The 16,755-nt window shown below is 33.5% G+C and overlaps 1 protein-coding gene across 4 annotated transcripts in view; it reads right to left on the bottom strand.

Moving 5' to 3' along the window:
• Window positions 1–16,755, bottom strand: part of ERCC6L2 (ERCC excision repair 6 like 2) — a 136,728-nt gene that overhangs the window by 73,261 nt on the left and 46,712 nt on the right. For all 4 annotated transcript variants that reach the window (XM_028122250.2, XM_028122252.2, XM_088019268.1 and 1 more), the window contains 5 exons: window positions 10,017–10,178; window positions 9,409–9,616; window positions 5,742–5,882; window positions 4,610–4,723; window positions 3,529–3,648 (listed from right to left, as the gene is read on the bottom strand). In XM_028122250.2, coding sequence (XP_027978051.1) covers window positions 3,529–3,648; window positions 4,610–4,723; window positions 5,742–5,882; window positions 9,409–9,616; window positions 10,017–10,178 — 745 coding nt within the window. The remainder of the gene's footprint in view (window positions 1–3,528; window positions 3,649–4,609; window positions 4,724–5,741; window positions 5,883–9,408; window positions 9,617–10,016; window positions 10,179–16,755) is intronic.

Raw genomic sequence — 16,755 nt, 5'->3', positions numbered from 1 at the left:
AATGAGCATTACATCAACAAATAAATTACAGCTGCAGGCTGACCGATAATAAGAGAAGCATAACTAGCATCTTTTATCACCTGAATTCAAGATATACATGCAACTTGGATTTCTTAACTCTCCCCACAGGCAACAGATTATATGCCTATACATTTTGTATCACTAAATCACCAGATGATGTTGATAATCAAATGATGAAACACAATCTTAAAAATATAACCCTAGGTTATTACTATCAGTCTCTGTCTTGCTGGTGTTCTCTCACAAAACAAATAAACTACAGGCTTCTTTCACATATACAAACACCTACCCAGCCTCCGGCAAAAATTCATGCTTGCTTTTTCCCTTCTAAAAATCATAACAAAAAATAAATGTAATAATTTTAATCAGACATTATTATTCCTAGATACATAACGCAAATAGTATATTTTAAATCATATGTTGAGTATATAAGAATATAAAATGTAGAGTTATAAAATTCCATTTAATATTAAGAGTAACTTTTTAGTGAAGAATCATAATGAATGCAATTTAAATATATAACAATAGATAATACAGTTTTCACAGGAGGCCATGGTTTCTGGCCTGGGAAATAAGTGAGATAATAAGTGCTCAGTTCTAAATTAATTGAGCTTTTTATATTATTTTATTTAAAAATAAATAAAAGTCAATAAAATGGATGACAAAATAGATTATTGTTAGGAAAGATTGTTAGGAACTTTACTATTGTTAGGTTTGAATTATTATGATAATAAATCATAGAATATTCTCACTAACACAGACTTATTTTAAAAATACACAACTCTCAACAAAGTGGGTATAGAGAAAACATACCTCAACATAATAAAGGCCATATATGACAAGCCTACAGCTAACATAACACCCACTGGTAAAAACTGAAAGCTTTCCCTCCAAGATCAGGAACAAGACAAGGATGCCTGCTCTTGCCACTGTTATTCAACATAGTACTAGAAGTCCTAGCCAGAGCAATTAGGCAAGAAAAAGAAATAAAAGGCATCCAGATGGGAAAGGAAGAAGAAAAACTGTCTCTACATATGGCATGATCTTATATATAGAAAACCCTAAAGACACCACCAAAAAAACTGTTAGAACTAATAAATTCAGTGAAGTTGTATGATACAAAATCAGTCTACAAAAATTCATTGCATTTCTGTATACTAATAAGGAAATATCAGAAGAAGAAATTAAGGAAACAACCCCATTTACAACTGTATCAAAAGGAATAAAGTAACTAAGAATACATTTAACCAAGGAGGTGAAAGACCTGTACACTGAGAACTATAAGACATTAAAGAAGACACAAATCAATAAAAAGGTATTCAGTGTTCATAGGTTGGGAACTAATGAGTGTAAAACGTCCATACTACTCAAAGCATTTATAGATTCAATGCAATGGCATTTTCCTCAGAAACAGAACAAACAATACTAAAATTTGCATGGAACCAAAAAAACCCCCAAATAGGGCGCCTGGGTGGCTCAGTCGTTAAGCGTCTGCCTTCGGCTCAGGTCATGATCTCAGGGTCCTGGGATCGAGCCCCACATTGGGCTCCCTGCTCAGCGGGAGGCCTGCTTCTCCCTCTCCCACTCCCCCTGCTTGTGTTCCCTCTCTCACTGTCTCTCTTTCTGTCAAATAAATAAAATCTTAAAAAAAAAAAACAAAACCCAAATAGTCAAAGCAATCTTGAGAAAGAGCAAAAAAACTAGAGGCATCATACTTCCTGATTTCAAACAATACCACAAAGTTATTGTAATCAAAACAGTATGCTATTGTCATAAAACAGACATACAGATCAATGAAATAAAATAGAAAGCCCAGAAATAAACCCACACGTATACAGTCAATTAATTAATGACAAAGGAGCTAAGAATATACAATGGGGGGAAAGACAGTCTCTTCAATAAATGGTGCTGGAAAAACTGAATAGCCTCATGCAAAAGAATGAAATAGATCTCGATAAGACATCTGCACCCCCACATTTACTGCAGCATTGTTTACAATAGCCAAGACATGGAAAAAATGTTCAGTGTCTGTTGATAGATAAATGGATAAAGAAAATGTGATATATACATATATAATGGAATACTGAGACATAAAAAGGAAGGAAATCCTGGCATTTGCAACAACAGGAAGGGCATTATGCTAAATGAAATAAGAGAGAAAAACAAATACCCTATGATTTCACTTATATGTGGAATCTAAAAAAAAAAAAATGCTTGTATTTATAAGTACAGAGAACAGATTGGTGGTTGCCAGATGCAGGGGTTGGAGGCAGGCAAAATGGGTGAAGGTAGTCAAAAGGTACAAATTTCCAGTTATAAGTCCTGGGGATATAATGTACAGCATGGTGACTACAGTTAACAACACTATATCACATATTGGAATGTTGCTAAGAAAGTATACCTTAAAAGCTCTCATCATAATAAAAAAGACTATGTGTGGTGATGGATATTAACTAAACTTATTGTGATAACCATTTTGCCATATACACATATATCAAATCATTATGTTGTACACCTAAAACTAATATGTTATATGTCAATTATATCTCAATAAAAAATACAGACACAAGTTTTTAAGGTAATCTTTTTGGCTTTTATTTTATTTCATTGAATTAGAGGTCTGAGCAAACTAAACTATGATGAGTGTATGTAGATTAACTGCTAAAAATATTTCCAGGATTTTAAGAAAACCACCTGACTACTTCAAATTACTTATTTATTTAGCCAAAAGAAATAACTTACTTTCTTCTTAATTAAACCATAATGTTGGGAATTGTTTGGTAATAGTCTCTGAATCCATAAATAAGATTCTTGATAGTTACTAAAGAGTTAAACAAAGTGGCTGCCAAAAGGCTGGGAGCTACCAGCAATTCCCGCAGCTGTCACCGGCAGTGCCCCGAGGCCTGGGTCATGGCTGGAGAACCGAGCCTTACCTTTCCCACCCTCCCCTGAGAATACATCACTGAGAGCAGCATCTACAGGTCAGTCTCCTGGTGTACAACAAATGCTCCCTTGCTACAAATTAGACTTAGCAACTTTCCAATATAGGTTGGCAAGTAAAAACGAGAGGCGGAAAATTCAGTCTAGACACAGAGGTCTTGTCCACCTTGAACTCTTTAAGAAGTTTCTTTCTCTAATTCCCAGCTATTGCCTATCCTCATCCTTGTATTTGGCATTAGAATTTATATTTCTGGTAGATAATCTCTTAAACATTTGAAGATAAGCTATTATATATGTGGCAACAGCATACATTTTTAAGAGGGCATACATCTCATAAATCAATAAGGAAAGTCTGAAGTATATCTGATGTAACCACAAATTGAGAACCTCAGCATGCATTGTTCATTGTAAGCCAGTAAATGCTAAGGCTACATCAGTTGTCTTTGGCCATAGTTTCTTCTGAATGATTGGGTATCTGTTCTGATTAGTTATTGGCCCTGTCATACCATTGATAAATATTTTGTACATCACCCTTATCTGTGCGCAGCCTGAAAGAAGAGCACTTACCTTCATTTTCCCACTGTATTTTGGGTCGGAAAGGGTTTCAAAGGCTGCATCTTTGCTTTTCTGCACAAAATCTGGGAACTTGGAAAATACCTGATCACATATCCTTTTGATAAGTGTTTCCTTAGGAGGAAAAGACAGAAAAAAGAAATTTCAACTTAACACATTTATACCTATATAAATTGAGATTGTTTATGGAAAAATTCTATTGAGAAGGAATATATTACTTTGAAGATATTATCTTCTCTAAGTCAGACTTTTTACGTCCTTTTTATGAACTTATGTCATCAACTATATTATTCAGAAACCCTTAAAGTGATAATGTTAATCATATATGGCTTTGATGAGTTCTGAGATAATGATAGGACTAATAATTTTATCATTATTCTTTTATAATCTCTAAAGCAAGGAATCAAATACTTCCCAAAGAGCAAACAGTACTATCAAAGAATAATATTAAATGCTTGTAAGATTTTAAAATTATATTTGAACAGCATGAAGACTATAACACAAAAAGAAAATATAAAATCATTATATAAAAAAGCTTTAAAATAATAAGTAAATAAATAAAGCCTTAAAGATTTTTTTTAATTTACGTTGTGCTCTAGAATAAGATACAACTGAAATGTTCAAACTAAATGATTGCGTTTATGTCTAAACTTTGAAATTGCTGATTTTTGCCAATTTGGGAAATAGTCCTAATATTTAACATACAGATTACTGTAAGTGCATTTTAATCCAGTAGGTTGGATAAATGGAGTTAGATACATTATTAATGGAATAAGACCGACTCATCAAATATCTTACTTAGTAATTATATCAAAACATGTTAGGAAAACAAATATAGCAACATTACCAGAGGCATAAAAAAAGAGCTATTATTTTAACTTAGGCTTCAATTTTCTCTGAAAAAACTTAAGAGCATATACTTCTTTGACACCCAAATTAAAAAATGAGCAAGTCAGTTTCCTCTTAAATTGCATACAAAAATAACTTAAAGATACTTGGCTATGACATTTTATAGCAAATATAAAATCTTTATACCAAATAGCATCACAAAGAAATGTAAAAAGCCAACTCAAACCTGGTGTTTGGAGGTGCTAGCAGACTGCAGTAGTGCAACATGGTTAGCTACCTTCTGAAGGACTGCAAGGTAACTGAAATACAAGGTTTTCACTGTTTCACCATGTGAATTGGTCTATAACCAGAAAAAGAGAAAATAAAAACAAGCAAGGCTATGTAACTACTGACTTCATAAACTATATTGCTTACGCTAATGTTTATCATCTGGTCACCCCTGGCACAATACATTCTGAGAAAATGATGGTCAACTGTTACGTAAAATATCCATGAATCACTTAATGTGGAATCATACTTTTGGTGATGTTTTTAAGAAAAGAGGGGAGAAAGTCCTCATTCCAGAAAGTATCTACCCTCAGGAACCACAGTGATAGAGAATGCTGCCATACGAGGTTCCTGGTAATAAAAAATGGCACGGGGGCAGGATTATACTTCACTGTGCCTTCACTGTCCTCTTGTTTATATTCCAAGGCATCTGAGGAAACTGTGCTATTCTGAAAAAGTGACGTGGTTAAAAACAGCAAAATAAATGAGAGATGGAATAAATCTCAATCTAGATAAATATTTATTCGGGGTCCCTCTATGTACATGGATATTTGACAGATAACTTGATAATAAAATAGAGAGGTAAAAAAAAAGGGCAGGAAATACAGATAGAAGGTTAAGAAAATACAAACTAACATTTGTTTCTAAATAAAAATAAAATACTTTATTATACCAATATACAATTTCGATTAATTAACACTCTATCAGAATAGTATTTTAAGCCTGCTATCAAAGACTAAGTTTACTACTAAGGGATAAGGAGAAACTTCTGAAAATAAGATGAAGTCCCAAGATGAAGTAGGCTACTTCCCAACAAAAGTTGAAAGGGGGGATATCAAATTGAAGCTACTAGTTTCTGAGAGCTACTGAAAAACCAGTTTATTGAAAAGATATTTGAATATTATATTTTGCTATGATTACTATTTGATATTGTAAAATACTTTTGAAAACTATTCCTTTTTATGAACTTACGTCATCTAAAGTTAAAGAACTGACGAAAAGTTACTTTATCTGCTCCTTACCTCCAACATTAGAATAGAGAAATATGTATTCAAAAGGAAGATGTGGAGATACCACCCAGAAATGCTTGCCTTATAACAACAATTTCTCCTTTTCCGGCCACTGCTGCAGCTACAAGGCTCAGAAGACTGAAGTATCAAAGTCACATCTTTTGTTTCTAATACGGTTTGATAGACAGCTTTCTGAAAATCTGTCAGAGAACAATACACCATCTGCCAAGATGAAACACGAGGCAATTATTGGTACTTTTTTATAGCAGTAGTAATCATAACGCACATCAGATTTTGAAGTCTGTAAGAGTGAAAACTGCTTATAAACTATTTTTCTTTTATTTATTTTTTTTAAGATTTTATTTATTTATTTGAGAGACAGAATGAGAGAGAGAGAGTACATGAGAGGAGGGAGGGTCAGAGGGAGAAGAAGACTCCCTGCTGAGCAGGGAGCCTGATGCGGGACTTGATCCTGGAACTCCAGGATCATGACCTGAGCCGAAGGCAGTCGCTTAACCAACTGAGCCACCCAGGCGCCCCAACTACTTTTCTTTTAGATACATTATTATGACAATTTCTCCCACCCTACCCTAAACTATATAAATAACTTTCTTTTCAAATAAATCTCATAGAATTTGTTTTTCAATTGAAAGTAATCAAATATGAAAAAACAAGTGTTTTCCTTATATATTTCTAAATATATTCTGGGTCTTTTCAGGCTTTCATACTATTAGCCCATCATGCAAATAAATGACTACGGTTTAGGTCAAATAAAAAACTAGATAAGGAGGGGTGCCTGGGTGGCTCAGTCAGTTAAATGTCTGCCTTTGGCTCAGGTCATGATCAGGTCCTGGGATCGAGCCCCACATCAGGCTCCCTGCTCAGCGGGAAGTCTGCTTTCCCTCTCCCTTTGCCCCTCTCCCCTGCTTGTGCTCTCTCTCTCTCTCAAATAAATAAATAAAATCTATAAAAAAAAACTGGATAAGGAGAAAAGGGAAAACTTTGGAACAACAGTATGAATAGTACTTACTGAATTCCTTGAAAACTTAGAAAAAAATTTAAAACTTTATTACTATTATTTATATTACAATTTGTATTTGATGTCCTACTACAAATTCCTAAGATTAGTAAAGGTAAGAATTAAGAAAATACACATTAAAAGCAACTACAAGTTTCTATTTTGTGCCCAAGTTTAAAAAAAATGAAAATTTGATAAAATCATGCCATTAAATTATGCAGGATATAATTTACCTTATATTTTTAGTAGCACTGGAAGTTGGTAAAAGTCTTCTAAATGTAGCTGTATATAACCAGGGTCATAAAAACCCATAAGATTTTGAAAAATGTGAATAAAAAGGAAAAGCCATCTATTTATAAATATTTATATAACACTACAACAGAATATTGTAAAAAAATGACAAATTCTGTTGATTGTTTCTTTGGTGTACAGAAGGTTTTAAGTTTGATGTAGTCTCACTTTTTTTTTTTTAAAGATTTACTTATTTATTTGAGAGAGGGTGCAGGGACGGGGTGGGGGTGGTGGTGAGGTGCAGAGGGTGAGGGAGAAAGAGTGTTAAACAGACTCCACACTGAGCACTGAGTCTGATGCAGGGCTCAATCTCACGACCCTGAGATCATGAACTGAGCTGAAACCAAGAGTCGGACACTTAACCAACTGCACCATCCAGGCGCCCCATAGTCTCACTTCTTTATTTTTGCTTTTGTTGCTTACACTTTTGATGTCATATTCAAAAAATCATCACCAAGACCAGCGCCAAGGAGCTCTTTTCCTGTTTTCTTCTAGGAGTTTTAAAAGATTATGTCTTGTGTTTTAATCTTTAATCAATTTCTGGTTAATTCTTGTGAGAGGTATAAGACAGGAGTCCAACTGCATTCTTTTTGCATTTGAATATCCAATTTTCCCACCACCACTTATTGAAAAGAGTATCTTCCTCTCTTACTCACTGAGTATTCTTAGCTCCCTTGACTGTATATGTGTGGGTTTGTTTCTGGGTTCTCTATTCTACTCTACTGATTTATGTATCTGTTTTTATGCCAGTACCATACTGTTTTGATTACTATAGCCTTGTAACATAGTGTGAAATCAGGAAAAGTGATGCCTGCCAACTTTGCTGTTCTTTCTCAAGATTGCTTTGGCTATTTCAGGATCTACTGTGGTTCCATACAAATTTTAGGAATGTTTGTTCTATTCCTGTAAAAATATGCCATAGGAATTTTGATGGGGATTGCACTGAAACTATACATGGCTTTGGATAGTATGGATATTTTAACAATATTAATTCTTCCAATCCACGAACATGGGTATCCTTCCATTTTTTTGTGTCTTCTTCAATTTTTTTTTTAAAGATTTTATTTATTTATTTGACAGAGAGAGAGACAGTGAGAGAGGGAACACAGGCAGGGGGAGTGGGAAAGGGAGAAGCAGGCTTCCCGCCGAGCAGGGAGCCCGATGCGGGGCTCGATCCCAGGACCCTGAGATAATGACCTGAGCCAAAGGCAGTTGCTTAACCAACTGAGCCACCCAGGCACCCCATTCTTCAATTTCTTTCATCAGTTTCTTATAGTCTTCAGCGTCTAGGTCTTTCACCTCCTTGTTAAATTTATTCCTAAGTACCTTAAAACATGTAGTAACATTCACTAAACACTTCTCACATGCCACACACTTCAGAGCAACCATATAAGGCAGACACTGCTATCATCATTCCTATTTAACAGATAAAGAAACCAAGGTTTGGGAGACTTAGCAAATTGCTCAAGGTCACAAAACTCCTCTAAGTAGGCGAGCCAGGATTCAAGCCTATATTATTTCATTTCAGAGCCCAAGCTCTAAACACTCTGTGCACAATTCTCTCTTCAAAATATTTATGGTTATTGCTCCTACTGGACAGACAATTAAATAATAATACATAAAATTATGCAAAATATTTTAAAAAGTGGGGGTTCATTAAGTATTCCAATTAAACAATAATATTTGCTTTAGAGCAAAAAGTCAATTTCCCCAACTTGTATATCAGTTTATTTTCCTTTCAAATCTATTTTTTTAAAGTAATAATCAACAGGATATCCTAAGTTTAGAGAGTATTTGATAGTATTGCCCATATATGGGACATTAATTAAGCTTAGTTCATAGTAATTTATAGAACCTTTATTCCATTACCTGAGTTAGAAGAACCACAAGATTAAAAACTATAAAAGAGGACTACTACATTCTTAAACAACTGACAGAATACAATTATAATTTTCCTAAAATTCTTCAAATTAAGTTAGTTGTAGAACTATAGAGAGCATTCTAAAAGAAACAAACCTATGAAACAAAGCTTTTATCACTGTAGTCCTATAGCTGTTATTAAGGTCCCAAAGAATACACTGGGCTATAGATAGTAGGAAAAATATATGAAGGGCAAAATACGAACAGAAAACAAATTAGGGAGAGAGTTCTTTCTTCATTGAGAAAGAATTATACCAAAAGCGTTATAAAATAAGAGAAATGAATTTAATGTATACTAACAATAAATCTGTTAGCTAACCTGTTAGATTGGACTCAATTAATGCTTTCTGAATTTGCATATAATAATTTTTTTCCACATTGAGTAAACGGCAAAAAACTATATTCATAAAATACCAGAGATAGATTTCCTCTTAAAAAGAATTTTTTTCAGAAAAAAATAAAACATGAGAAATTAATAAATGATGAGAAATTAATAATTTAAACAAATGCCGTTCTCACCCGGTCTTCCTTCTTAGGCAACTGATCCTTGATTAGAGTCTTGGTACGCCTGAGAAACCATCCAGACATCTTCTTTGCAAGCCTCTGCATGGCCTTTCGGCCAGTGGCTAGTTCTCTTTTTGTTGCTGTGTGTCTCTGACCATGTTCTACTGGATCAGAAAACTGCTTCTTGAAGTGGATCCTACTACCTAAAAGTCCTGGCACAGCCCTTTATAAAGACAATTAAAAAAATATGACAGCTTTATTATCTAAAAAGAAACACACTGATTTCTTTTTGCTTCTAAGAAACTAAGTCACTTGTTCATGGATGATAACAATAACAAAATGAAAGAAAAGAGAATGTTTTTTTCTTTATGACATTTCAGTAAATAACTATAAGATGACAGAATTGGTAAATAAGTTCAGATATTTACTGCAGGGGCCAAGAGTAATATATAAAGATAGGTATTCATGGGACTCTTTACTCTGTATACTGTGTTTGGGACAAACATGTCCATAAACAGACACAATTTTTTTTTTTTTTAGAAACTATTAATTAGCAAACAGGGTAACATTAAGTTAAAGAAATACTAAAACTTTTCCAAAATGGAAAAATTATTTTCACTCACCAGTCCATAACACACCACAGTTCTTTCATGTTGTTCTGAAGAATGGTTCCAGTGAGGCCAATGCGGACATCACATTTCAAAGCTTTCATAGCTTCTGTTATTCTAGCCTTTGGATTCTTGATTCTATGAGCTTCATCCACAATGACACCTGACCATTCCAAACTACAAAGTGAGGAAAAAAAAGGGGGGGGGGGATGTTGAGAAAAGTTCTTTTTCTTACTCTGTATAATTTTTAGAGAGCAGCTTTCTCTACCAAAGTTTTAGAGTTTTTTCCCTATTTACTCTGATGATTCCATAGGATTCTCAGTTAGTTAAATGGTCATGGGTTTGGACAATCCATAAAAATAAAATATGTAGGGAGACAAAAGGGCATAGATTCTGTTTAATGATGGTGGAATGAAAAACTCATTTAAACATCACTAAATGACAAAAAAGGATTTTTAAAAAGAATAAACTAGAGAAATATAAAAGCAAAACTTGTAATGTCAAGTCTGAATGAAAAATGTCAATATAAACTTATGATTTTAAAAAGTTATATTACATAGCTGTCTGCTAAAAAGGTTTAGAATCAATTGTTACCCCAGTAGCAATGAGCACCCACAGTAGTCAGTCCACTAAAACAAAAACAAAACAAAACAGAGCCCCATGGTAAAATGATTGATTTCAGACATGCAGCAGGGGAAATAGTGAAGAGCCAGAAAACACAGATGTATCCATAGACAAATGAGGGCATGTCCAAAGGACACAAAAGCCAAACTAACTGGAAAATTTCAGCATCATTAAGAATAATGATTATAACTGAATATAGAACACTGAAAAAATAAAAACCCCAAAATTCTATGAAAAAAATTAATTTAGATCCTTACCTCACACCATAAACAAAAATAAACTAAAAACAGATCATAAACCTAAATATAAAAGCCAAAACTATAAAACTTATAAAACATAGGAAAAAAATCTTGTGATTCTGGGTTAGGCATAATTTCTTAGATATGACACCAATAAAAAATTTTTGATAAGTTGGACTTTATTAAAGTTTAAAACTTCTGCTCTTCCAAAGAAACCATAGGAAAATGAAAGACATGCTACAGACTGGTAGAAAACATTTGCAGATCATAATCTGGTAAAGAGCTTATACACAGAATATATAAAGACTTATTGCAACTCAACACAAGCTAAAACAATCCAATTTAAAAGATGAGTAAAGTATTTTAATAGACATTTAACCAAAGAAGATATACAAAGGACAAACAAGTACATAAAAGATTCTCAACATCTTTAGTCATTAGAAAAATGCAAATTAAAACCACAAGATACTGCTACAAACCCATTTGAATGCTATAATCAAAAAAAGATTGACAATATCAAGTGTTGACAAGGATATGGGGAAACGAATCCTCATACACTGTTTTGGGGAAAGTGTAGTTACTTTTTTTTCTTTTTCCTTTTTTTTTATGCAGCTACTTTTCTAAAACAATTTGGCAGTTTCTTAAAAAGTTAAATTTCTCCTAACACCCAGCAATTCCGTTCCTAAGTATCTGTCAAAAAAAAAAAAAAAAGAAAAGAAAATTTACATCCACACAAAGACTTGTACATAAATGTTCACAGCATTATTCATGACAGCCAAAAACTGGAAACAATCCAAATGTCCATGCATGATGAATAGATAAAAAAAAAATGAGGTATATACATATAATAGTACTGTTAAGCAATAAAAAGCAACAAACTATTGAAACATGCTACAACATGATGGACCTCAAAATCAAACACAAAAGACTACACAGTGAATGATTCCCTTTACATCAAATTTCCAGAAGAGGCAAATCTAGAGAGACAGAAAGCAGACTGCATTGCTTGAAACTGGAGATGGGACCACTGATTGACTTGAAGCAAAAAAACTTTTTAAGGTGATAGAAATGTCCTAAAACTGGATTGTGGTGATAATCACAACTTCATAAATTTACTAAAAATCATTCTCTACTTAGAATGGTATGTCAAATCTACTTCATTAATCCATTAATCCATAGTGACACTCAGAAAAGGGGAAGATGGGAAGAAAACTTTGCTATCATTGTAGATGACCATCACACCATCATCTTAGTCTGAAAGTTGGCCGAAGAATCAAGTACTTGCCTTGCTTTTTTAGTTGATATTATAGTTAATTCCTAATTAAAGGAGAATGCCAGTTAATAAGTGTAGAAGAAATGATAAATTCAGGAAAACATTATTTTGGAAAACCCAGTAAAATATCTGATTGAGGCAAGAATAATTTTTGTATGCTAATACCACTAAGCAAAAGGACTGAAGGATCAGAACATTCAAATAGTGGCAAAGTATCACCCCACAATTGTAAAGGGAGAAACATAACTTTATAATCTCTGATGACCACTTCTTTAGCCTGTAGGACAAACTTGGCATCATTAATCGTGAAACAACCTGACATTAATATCTCCCGAAGTAATGTAATATGAAGCCCACAGCCTCACTTATGAAGTATTTTTATCAAAAATGTTTAACCTGAATCTAATTAAGCCTTAGACCAAAATCAGCTTATAGAAATACAGATGTAAAGGAACACACAATTCCTTGAGAAAATAAATAGACAAATCTAATATTTGAGACATCCTAAAAGACAACTGGCCCGATCCCCTCAAAATATCATATAATAAGAAAGTGAAGTTGGGGGAATGTCCCAGATTAGAAAAGACTAAATAGACTTAATCAACAAATCCATCATTTGAATATTTATTGGATCCTGCTTTGCATATACTGGATATTAACAATATTTTGAAGATAAGTAAGGAAATTTTAATTGCTGTTAATTTTCTTAGGTGTGACAATGATAATGTGGTATGAGAAAAAATATAATTAGTTTTAGGAAATCTATGCTAAATATTTTGGAATTACATTGTCATGTTATTTACAATTTACTGAAATGACTTAATACCACCACCGTACATAGACATAGACACACATAGATTAACACATTTTGCCAACATCTGAATACACACACACACAGACAAGCACACGCACACAGAACTGGTGAGTATAGGTGGTAAGCATATAGATGTTCATATACTGTTACTTCAATATTTCTACAGGTTTGATAATTTCTTAATATAAAGTTGAAAAAGAACAAAAGAACAAAGAGAAAGAGGAAAAAAACGACCACAAAATTTTAGAGGCTGGGAAGAAAATGAACAAGATGACTTACAAAAGCAGAGAAAGCAGAAGCCTATGCCAGTAGTGGTCTTAAAAAGCTAGGAATTGGTGGTACCAGATGCCTCTGGAAGTTGGAGTTATACAAAAGTTCAAGTCTAAGAAGCAACTGGGTCTCCTAGCTAGTAGTTCCTACTCCATAAAACAGTCCAGCCAGGTCACCCTCAACTAAGCAAAAGAAGGACAAAATCTAAGCAGAAATCAGCAGGTGTGCTGAAAACTAAAAAAATAAAAAATAAAAAAAATTAAAAGTTGCAGCATAAAAATTTTCTTTAGAGATATGGTGGTAAAAGTAGGAAGAGAAGTAAAAGAATTGAAGATGGTTGTGTCTGAAGAACAGGTAATAGAGGTGGCAGGAAGGAGTGAATTGCAGTTTTTCATATTTGGATCTCTAAATAATATACATATATAACTGATAAAAATGAAGCAAAACATAATAATAATAACAAAAAGAGCTATAGCTCACTCATATAGTGTGTTTACTCTGGATTATCTATGATCAATGTTTAATTCTGTTCTATCACAGAGTGCTATTCTCACAAAAATTACTTAATATTTGAGCATGGCATAACATATAAACTTGTTGAATCACTATGTTGTACACCTGAATCTAATATAACATGTATGTCACCTATACTTCAATAAAAAAATAAAATACCAGATTGCAGCAAATCTAAAACAGAATTACTTAATATTTACTCAAATGAAATCTAAATTATTTTGAACATTTGTCAAAATAAAGCCATTTGAACAAATAACAGAAAGCTACATATAACAAACACTGTGACATTTAATTTTTCAATTTTACAGAAATCTGGGATACATACCGACAAAATTCCACTTCAGAATTCTCATTTAATATTTGTAACAATCACAGAAAATAAGTACTTAACAAACATATATTCAGCAAGTATTATGTGCTAGAGGTGTAATAAGCCCTGAAATACAGAAATTATCCTACACCAAAGTCCTCACAGTCTAAAGGGGCAGACAATTAAAAATTACAATATGATTGATGCTATGATGAACAAATACCTTACTATATTTATGTAAGTGCAGAACATCTTTTGGGGTCATATAATATATTAAATAAAAGCCCAAGTTCTGGAGTTAGTTGGTCAAAGTTTAAATTTCATGTCTACCAATGACTTAGCTGTTGTAGGCTTTGATGAGGTACTTAACTTCTCCATGCCTCAGATTACTCCTATCTTTCTGATAGCATCCATGAAACAGGAGCAGGCTATTATTAGCTTCTAAGTGAGGTAAAATCAAATCTTAGAGCTGACAAAAATGGAAATCCACCTTACTAATAATTATATCAAATGTAAATGGACTAACAACTCCAAATAAGAGGCAGGTTATCAGAATGGATAAAAAAGAAAGACCTATCATTAACCACAAAGGCTCACTTTAAATATAAAGAACCAATATATTCAAGTAGAAAGATAGAAAATGATAAACATGCAGTAAGTATAAGAAGACTGTATTGTCTATATTGATATCAGATAAAACTTCAAGATATAAAAAGGAACATTTTTTAAGATAAAAGGATTAATTCATAAGAAAAAATTACCAATCTTAAATGTGTGTGTACCCAATAAGAGCTTCAAAATATATGAACTTTAAAGCTGACAGAACCCAAAGGAATTTAAAAATATACAAGTATAATTGAAGATTACATTTTTCTCTCAGAAATTATAAAACAACAGAAAATTAGTAAAGACAGAGAACATTAAGAACAACTCCTAACCAACTTGACTTTATTGATATTTATAGAATACTCTATCTAACTGTAGAATAAACATTTTTTTCACGTATACATAGTTCAGAAAAATGCAAATTATATAACAAAGTACCACCACAGACACACTAAAATATCTAAAAACAAAAAGACTGATAATGCCAAATGTTGGTGAATACAGAAAGCAACTTAAGTCCCATAGATCGCTAGTTGGAATAGAATGGTACAACCACTCAGGAAAATGGCTTGGCAGTTTCTTCTAAAGTTAAACCTATACTTACATAACCCAACAATTCCACTCCCAGGAAATGCAAATATGTCAACCCAAGATAAATGAAAATGTATGCTTCAAAAAAGGCTTCTACAATAATATTCCTTAGAGTTTTACTTATAATAACCAAAAACTGGAAAACCCAAATATAAATATCTATCCTCAAAATAATGGGTAACAAAATGTGGTGTATTCATAAAATGCAATACACCTCAGGATTAAAAAAGAACGATCACAGATACATTCAATAACATGGATGAATCTCAAAAATACTATGATGAGCAAAAATATTATGATATGCCAGACACAACAGTTCTAGAGACTAGAAATCCAAGACCAAAGTGTTGGCAGGTTTGGTTTCTTCTGAGGCCTCTCTCCTTGGCTAATAGACGGCTGCCTTCTTGCTGTGTCCCCATGTATCCTTTCCTCTGTGCACTCAAGTTCCTGGTATCTCTTTCTCTTCTAAGGACCCCAGCCTGATTGGACTAGGCTACCTTCATGGCCTCATTTTAACTTAATTGCTTCTTTAAGAATATTATCTCCAAATACAGTTACATTCTGAGGTCCCTGGGTTTGGACTTGCCCATACAAACTTGGAGGGGACAAAATTTAGCTCATAATAAGTCTTCTAATTGGTCTTTCTCCATTTAGTTTGGTTTTCCTCTGTCTTCACACACAGCAGATAGGTTACTTATAAATGCAAATCTGACCATTTTTATCTTATTAGTAATCCACTGTAAACATTTCTAGGGCATTTTACTACTCTAAGAATAAAGACCTCTAATCCTCCAGACAGCTTTCAGTATCTTTTATAATCTGTTCCTTGCTTACCACACAGTTGTTGTCTCTCAGCCACTTCCCTCTTACACGTATGCTGCAGCCATGAGATACAGAATGCATCAGAACCGCTTTCATTTATTCAAAAGTGGGCCGTGATGTTTGTGGGCTGAAGGCCTCTGCAAATGCTCTTTGTTCCCTCTTCCTGCATTACTCTTCTACTCTTCAACTCTTACTCATCCTTCAACTCTTACTCAGCTCATAGGTCATCTTCTCTGGGAAGCTCCCTGACAACTCTCCTCACTTTGCAGCAGAATTAGGTCTCTTATGTGCTCCCACAACATCCCCTGTCACATATCATAACACTCACATGGCTTTATAGTTATGTCTCTAGATGCCCCATCAAAATCTTAAGATGCAGTCAGGCATAAGACAGTTCATTTCCTTTGGGTACTTATAATCCTGGAACACTGATTCTCAATATGTATATGTACTTATTGCCACTCAAATTCACAACAGATTCCCATAATTAAAATCATTCATGAAAATTGCTCTTAGTCTACAGGTGCCATATGCGTAAAATTTAGGATATTATTACCTTTCTTTAACACACATTGTTTGGAGACGGCATAAAGGAAAAAGAATGAACTGTATAAAATCTGATGCAGGTTTTGTTTTCTTTTGTTTTGTTTTGAGAGGGCGAGAAAGAATCTTAAGCAGGCTCCACACCC

Source organism: Eumetopias jubatus, unplaced genomic scaffold (genome assembly GCF_037043125.1).
Source record: "Eumetopias jubatus isolate StellerSeaLion01/CBP00866 unplaced genomic scaffold, mEumJub1_p1.0 scaffold_15, whole genome shotgun sequence".
In the NCBI taxonomy this organism is placed as follows: domain Eukaryota; kingdom Metazoa; phylum Chordata; class Mammalia; order Carnivora; family Otariidae; genus Eumetopias; species Eumetopias jubatus.
Note: the sequence above shows the minus strand (reverse complement) of the source record. Positions and strands in the feature narration are given on the sequence as shown.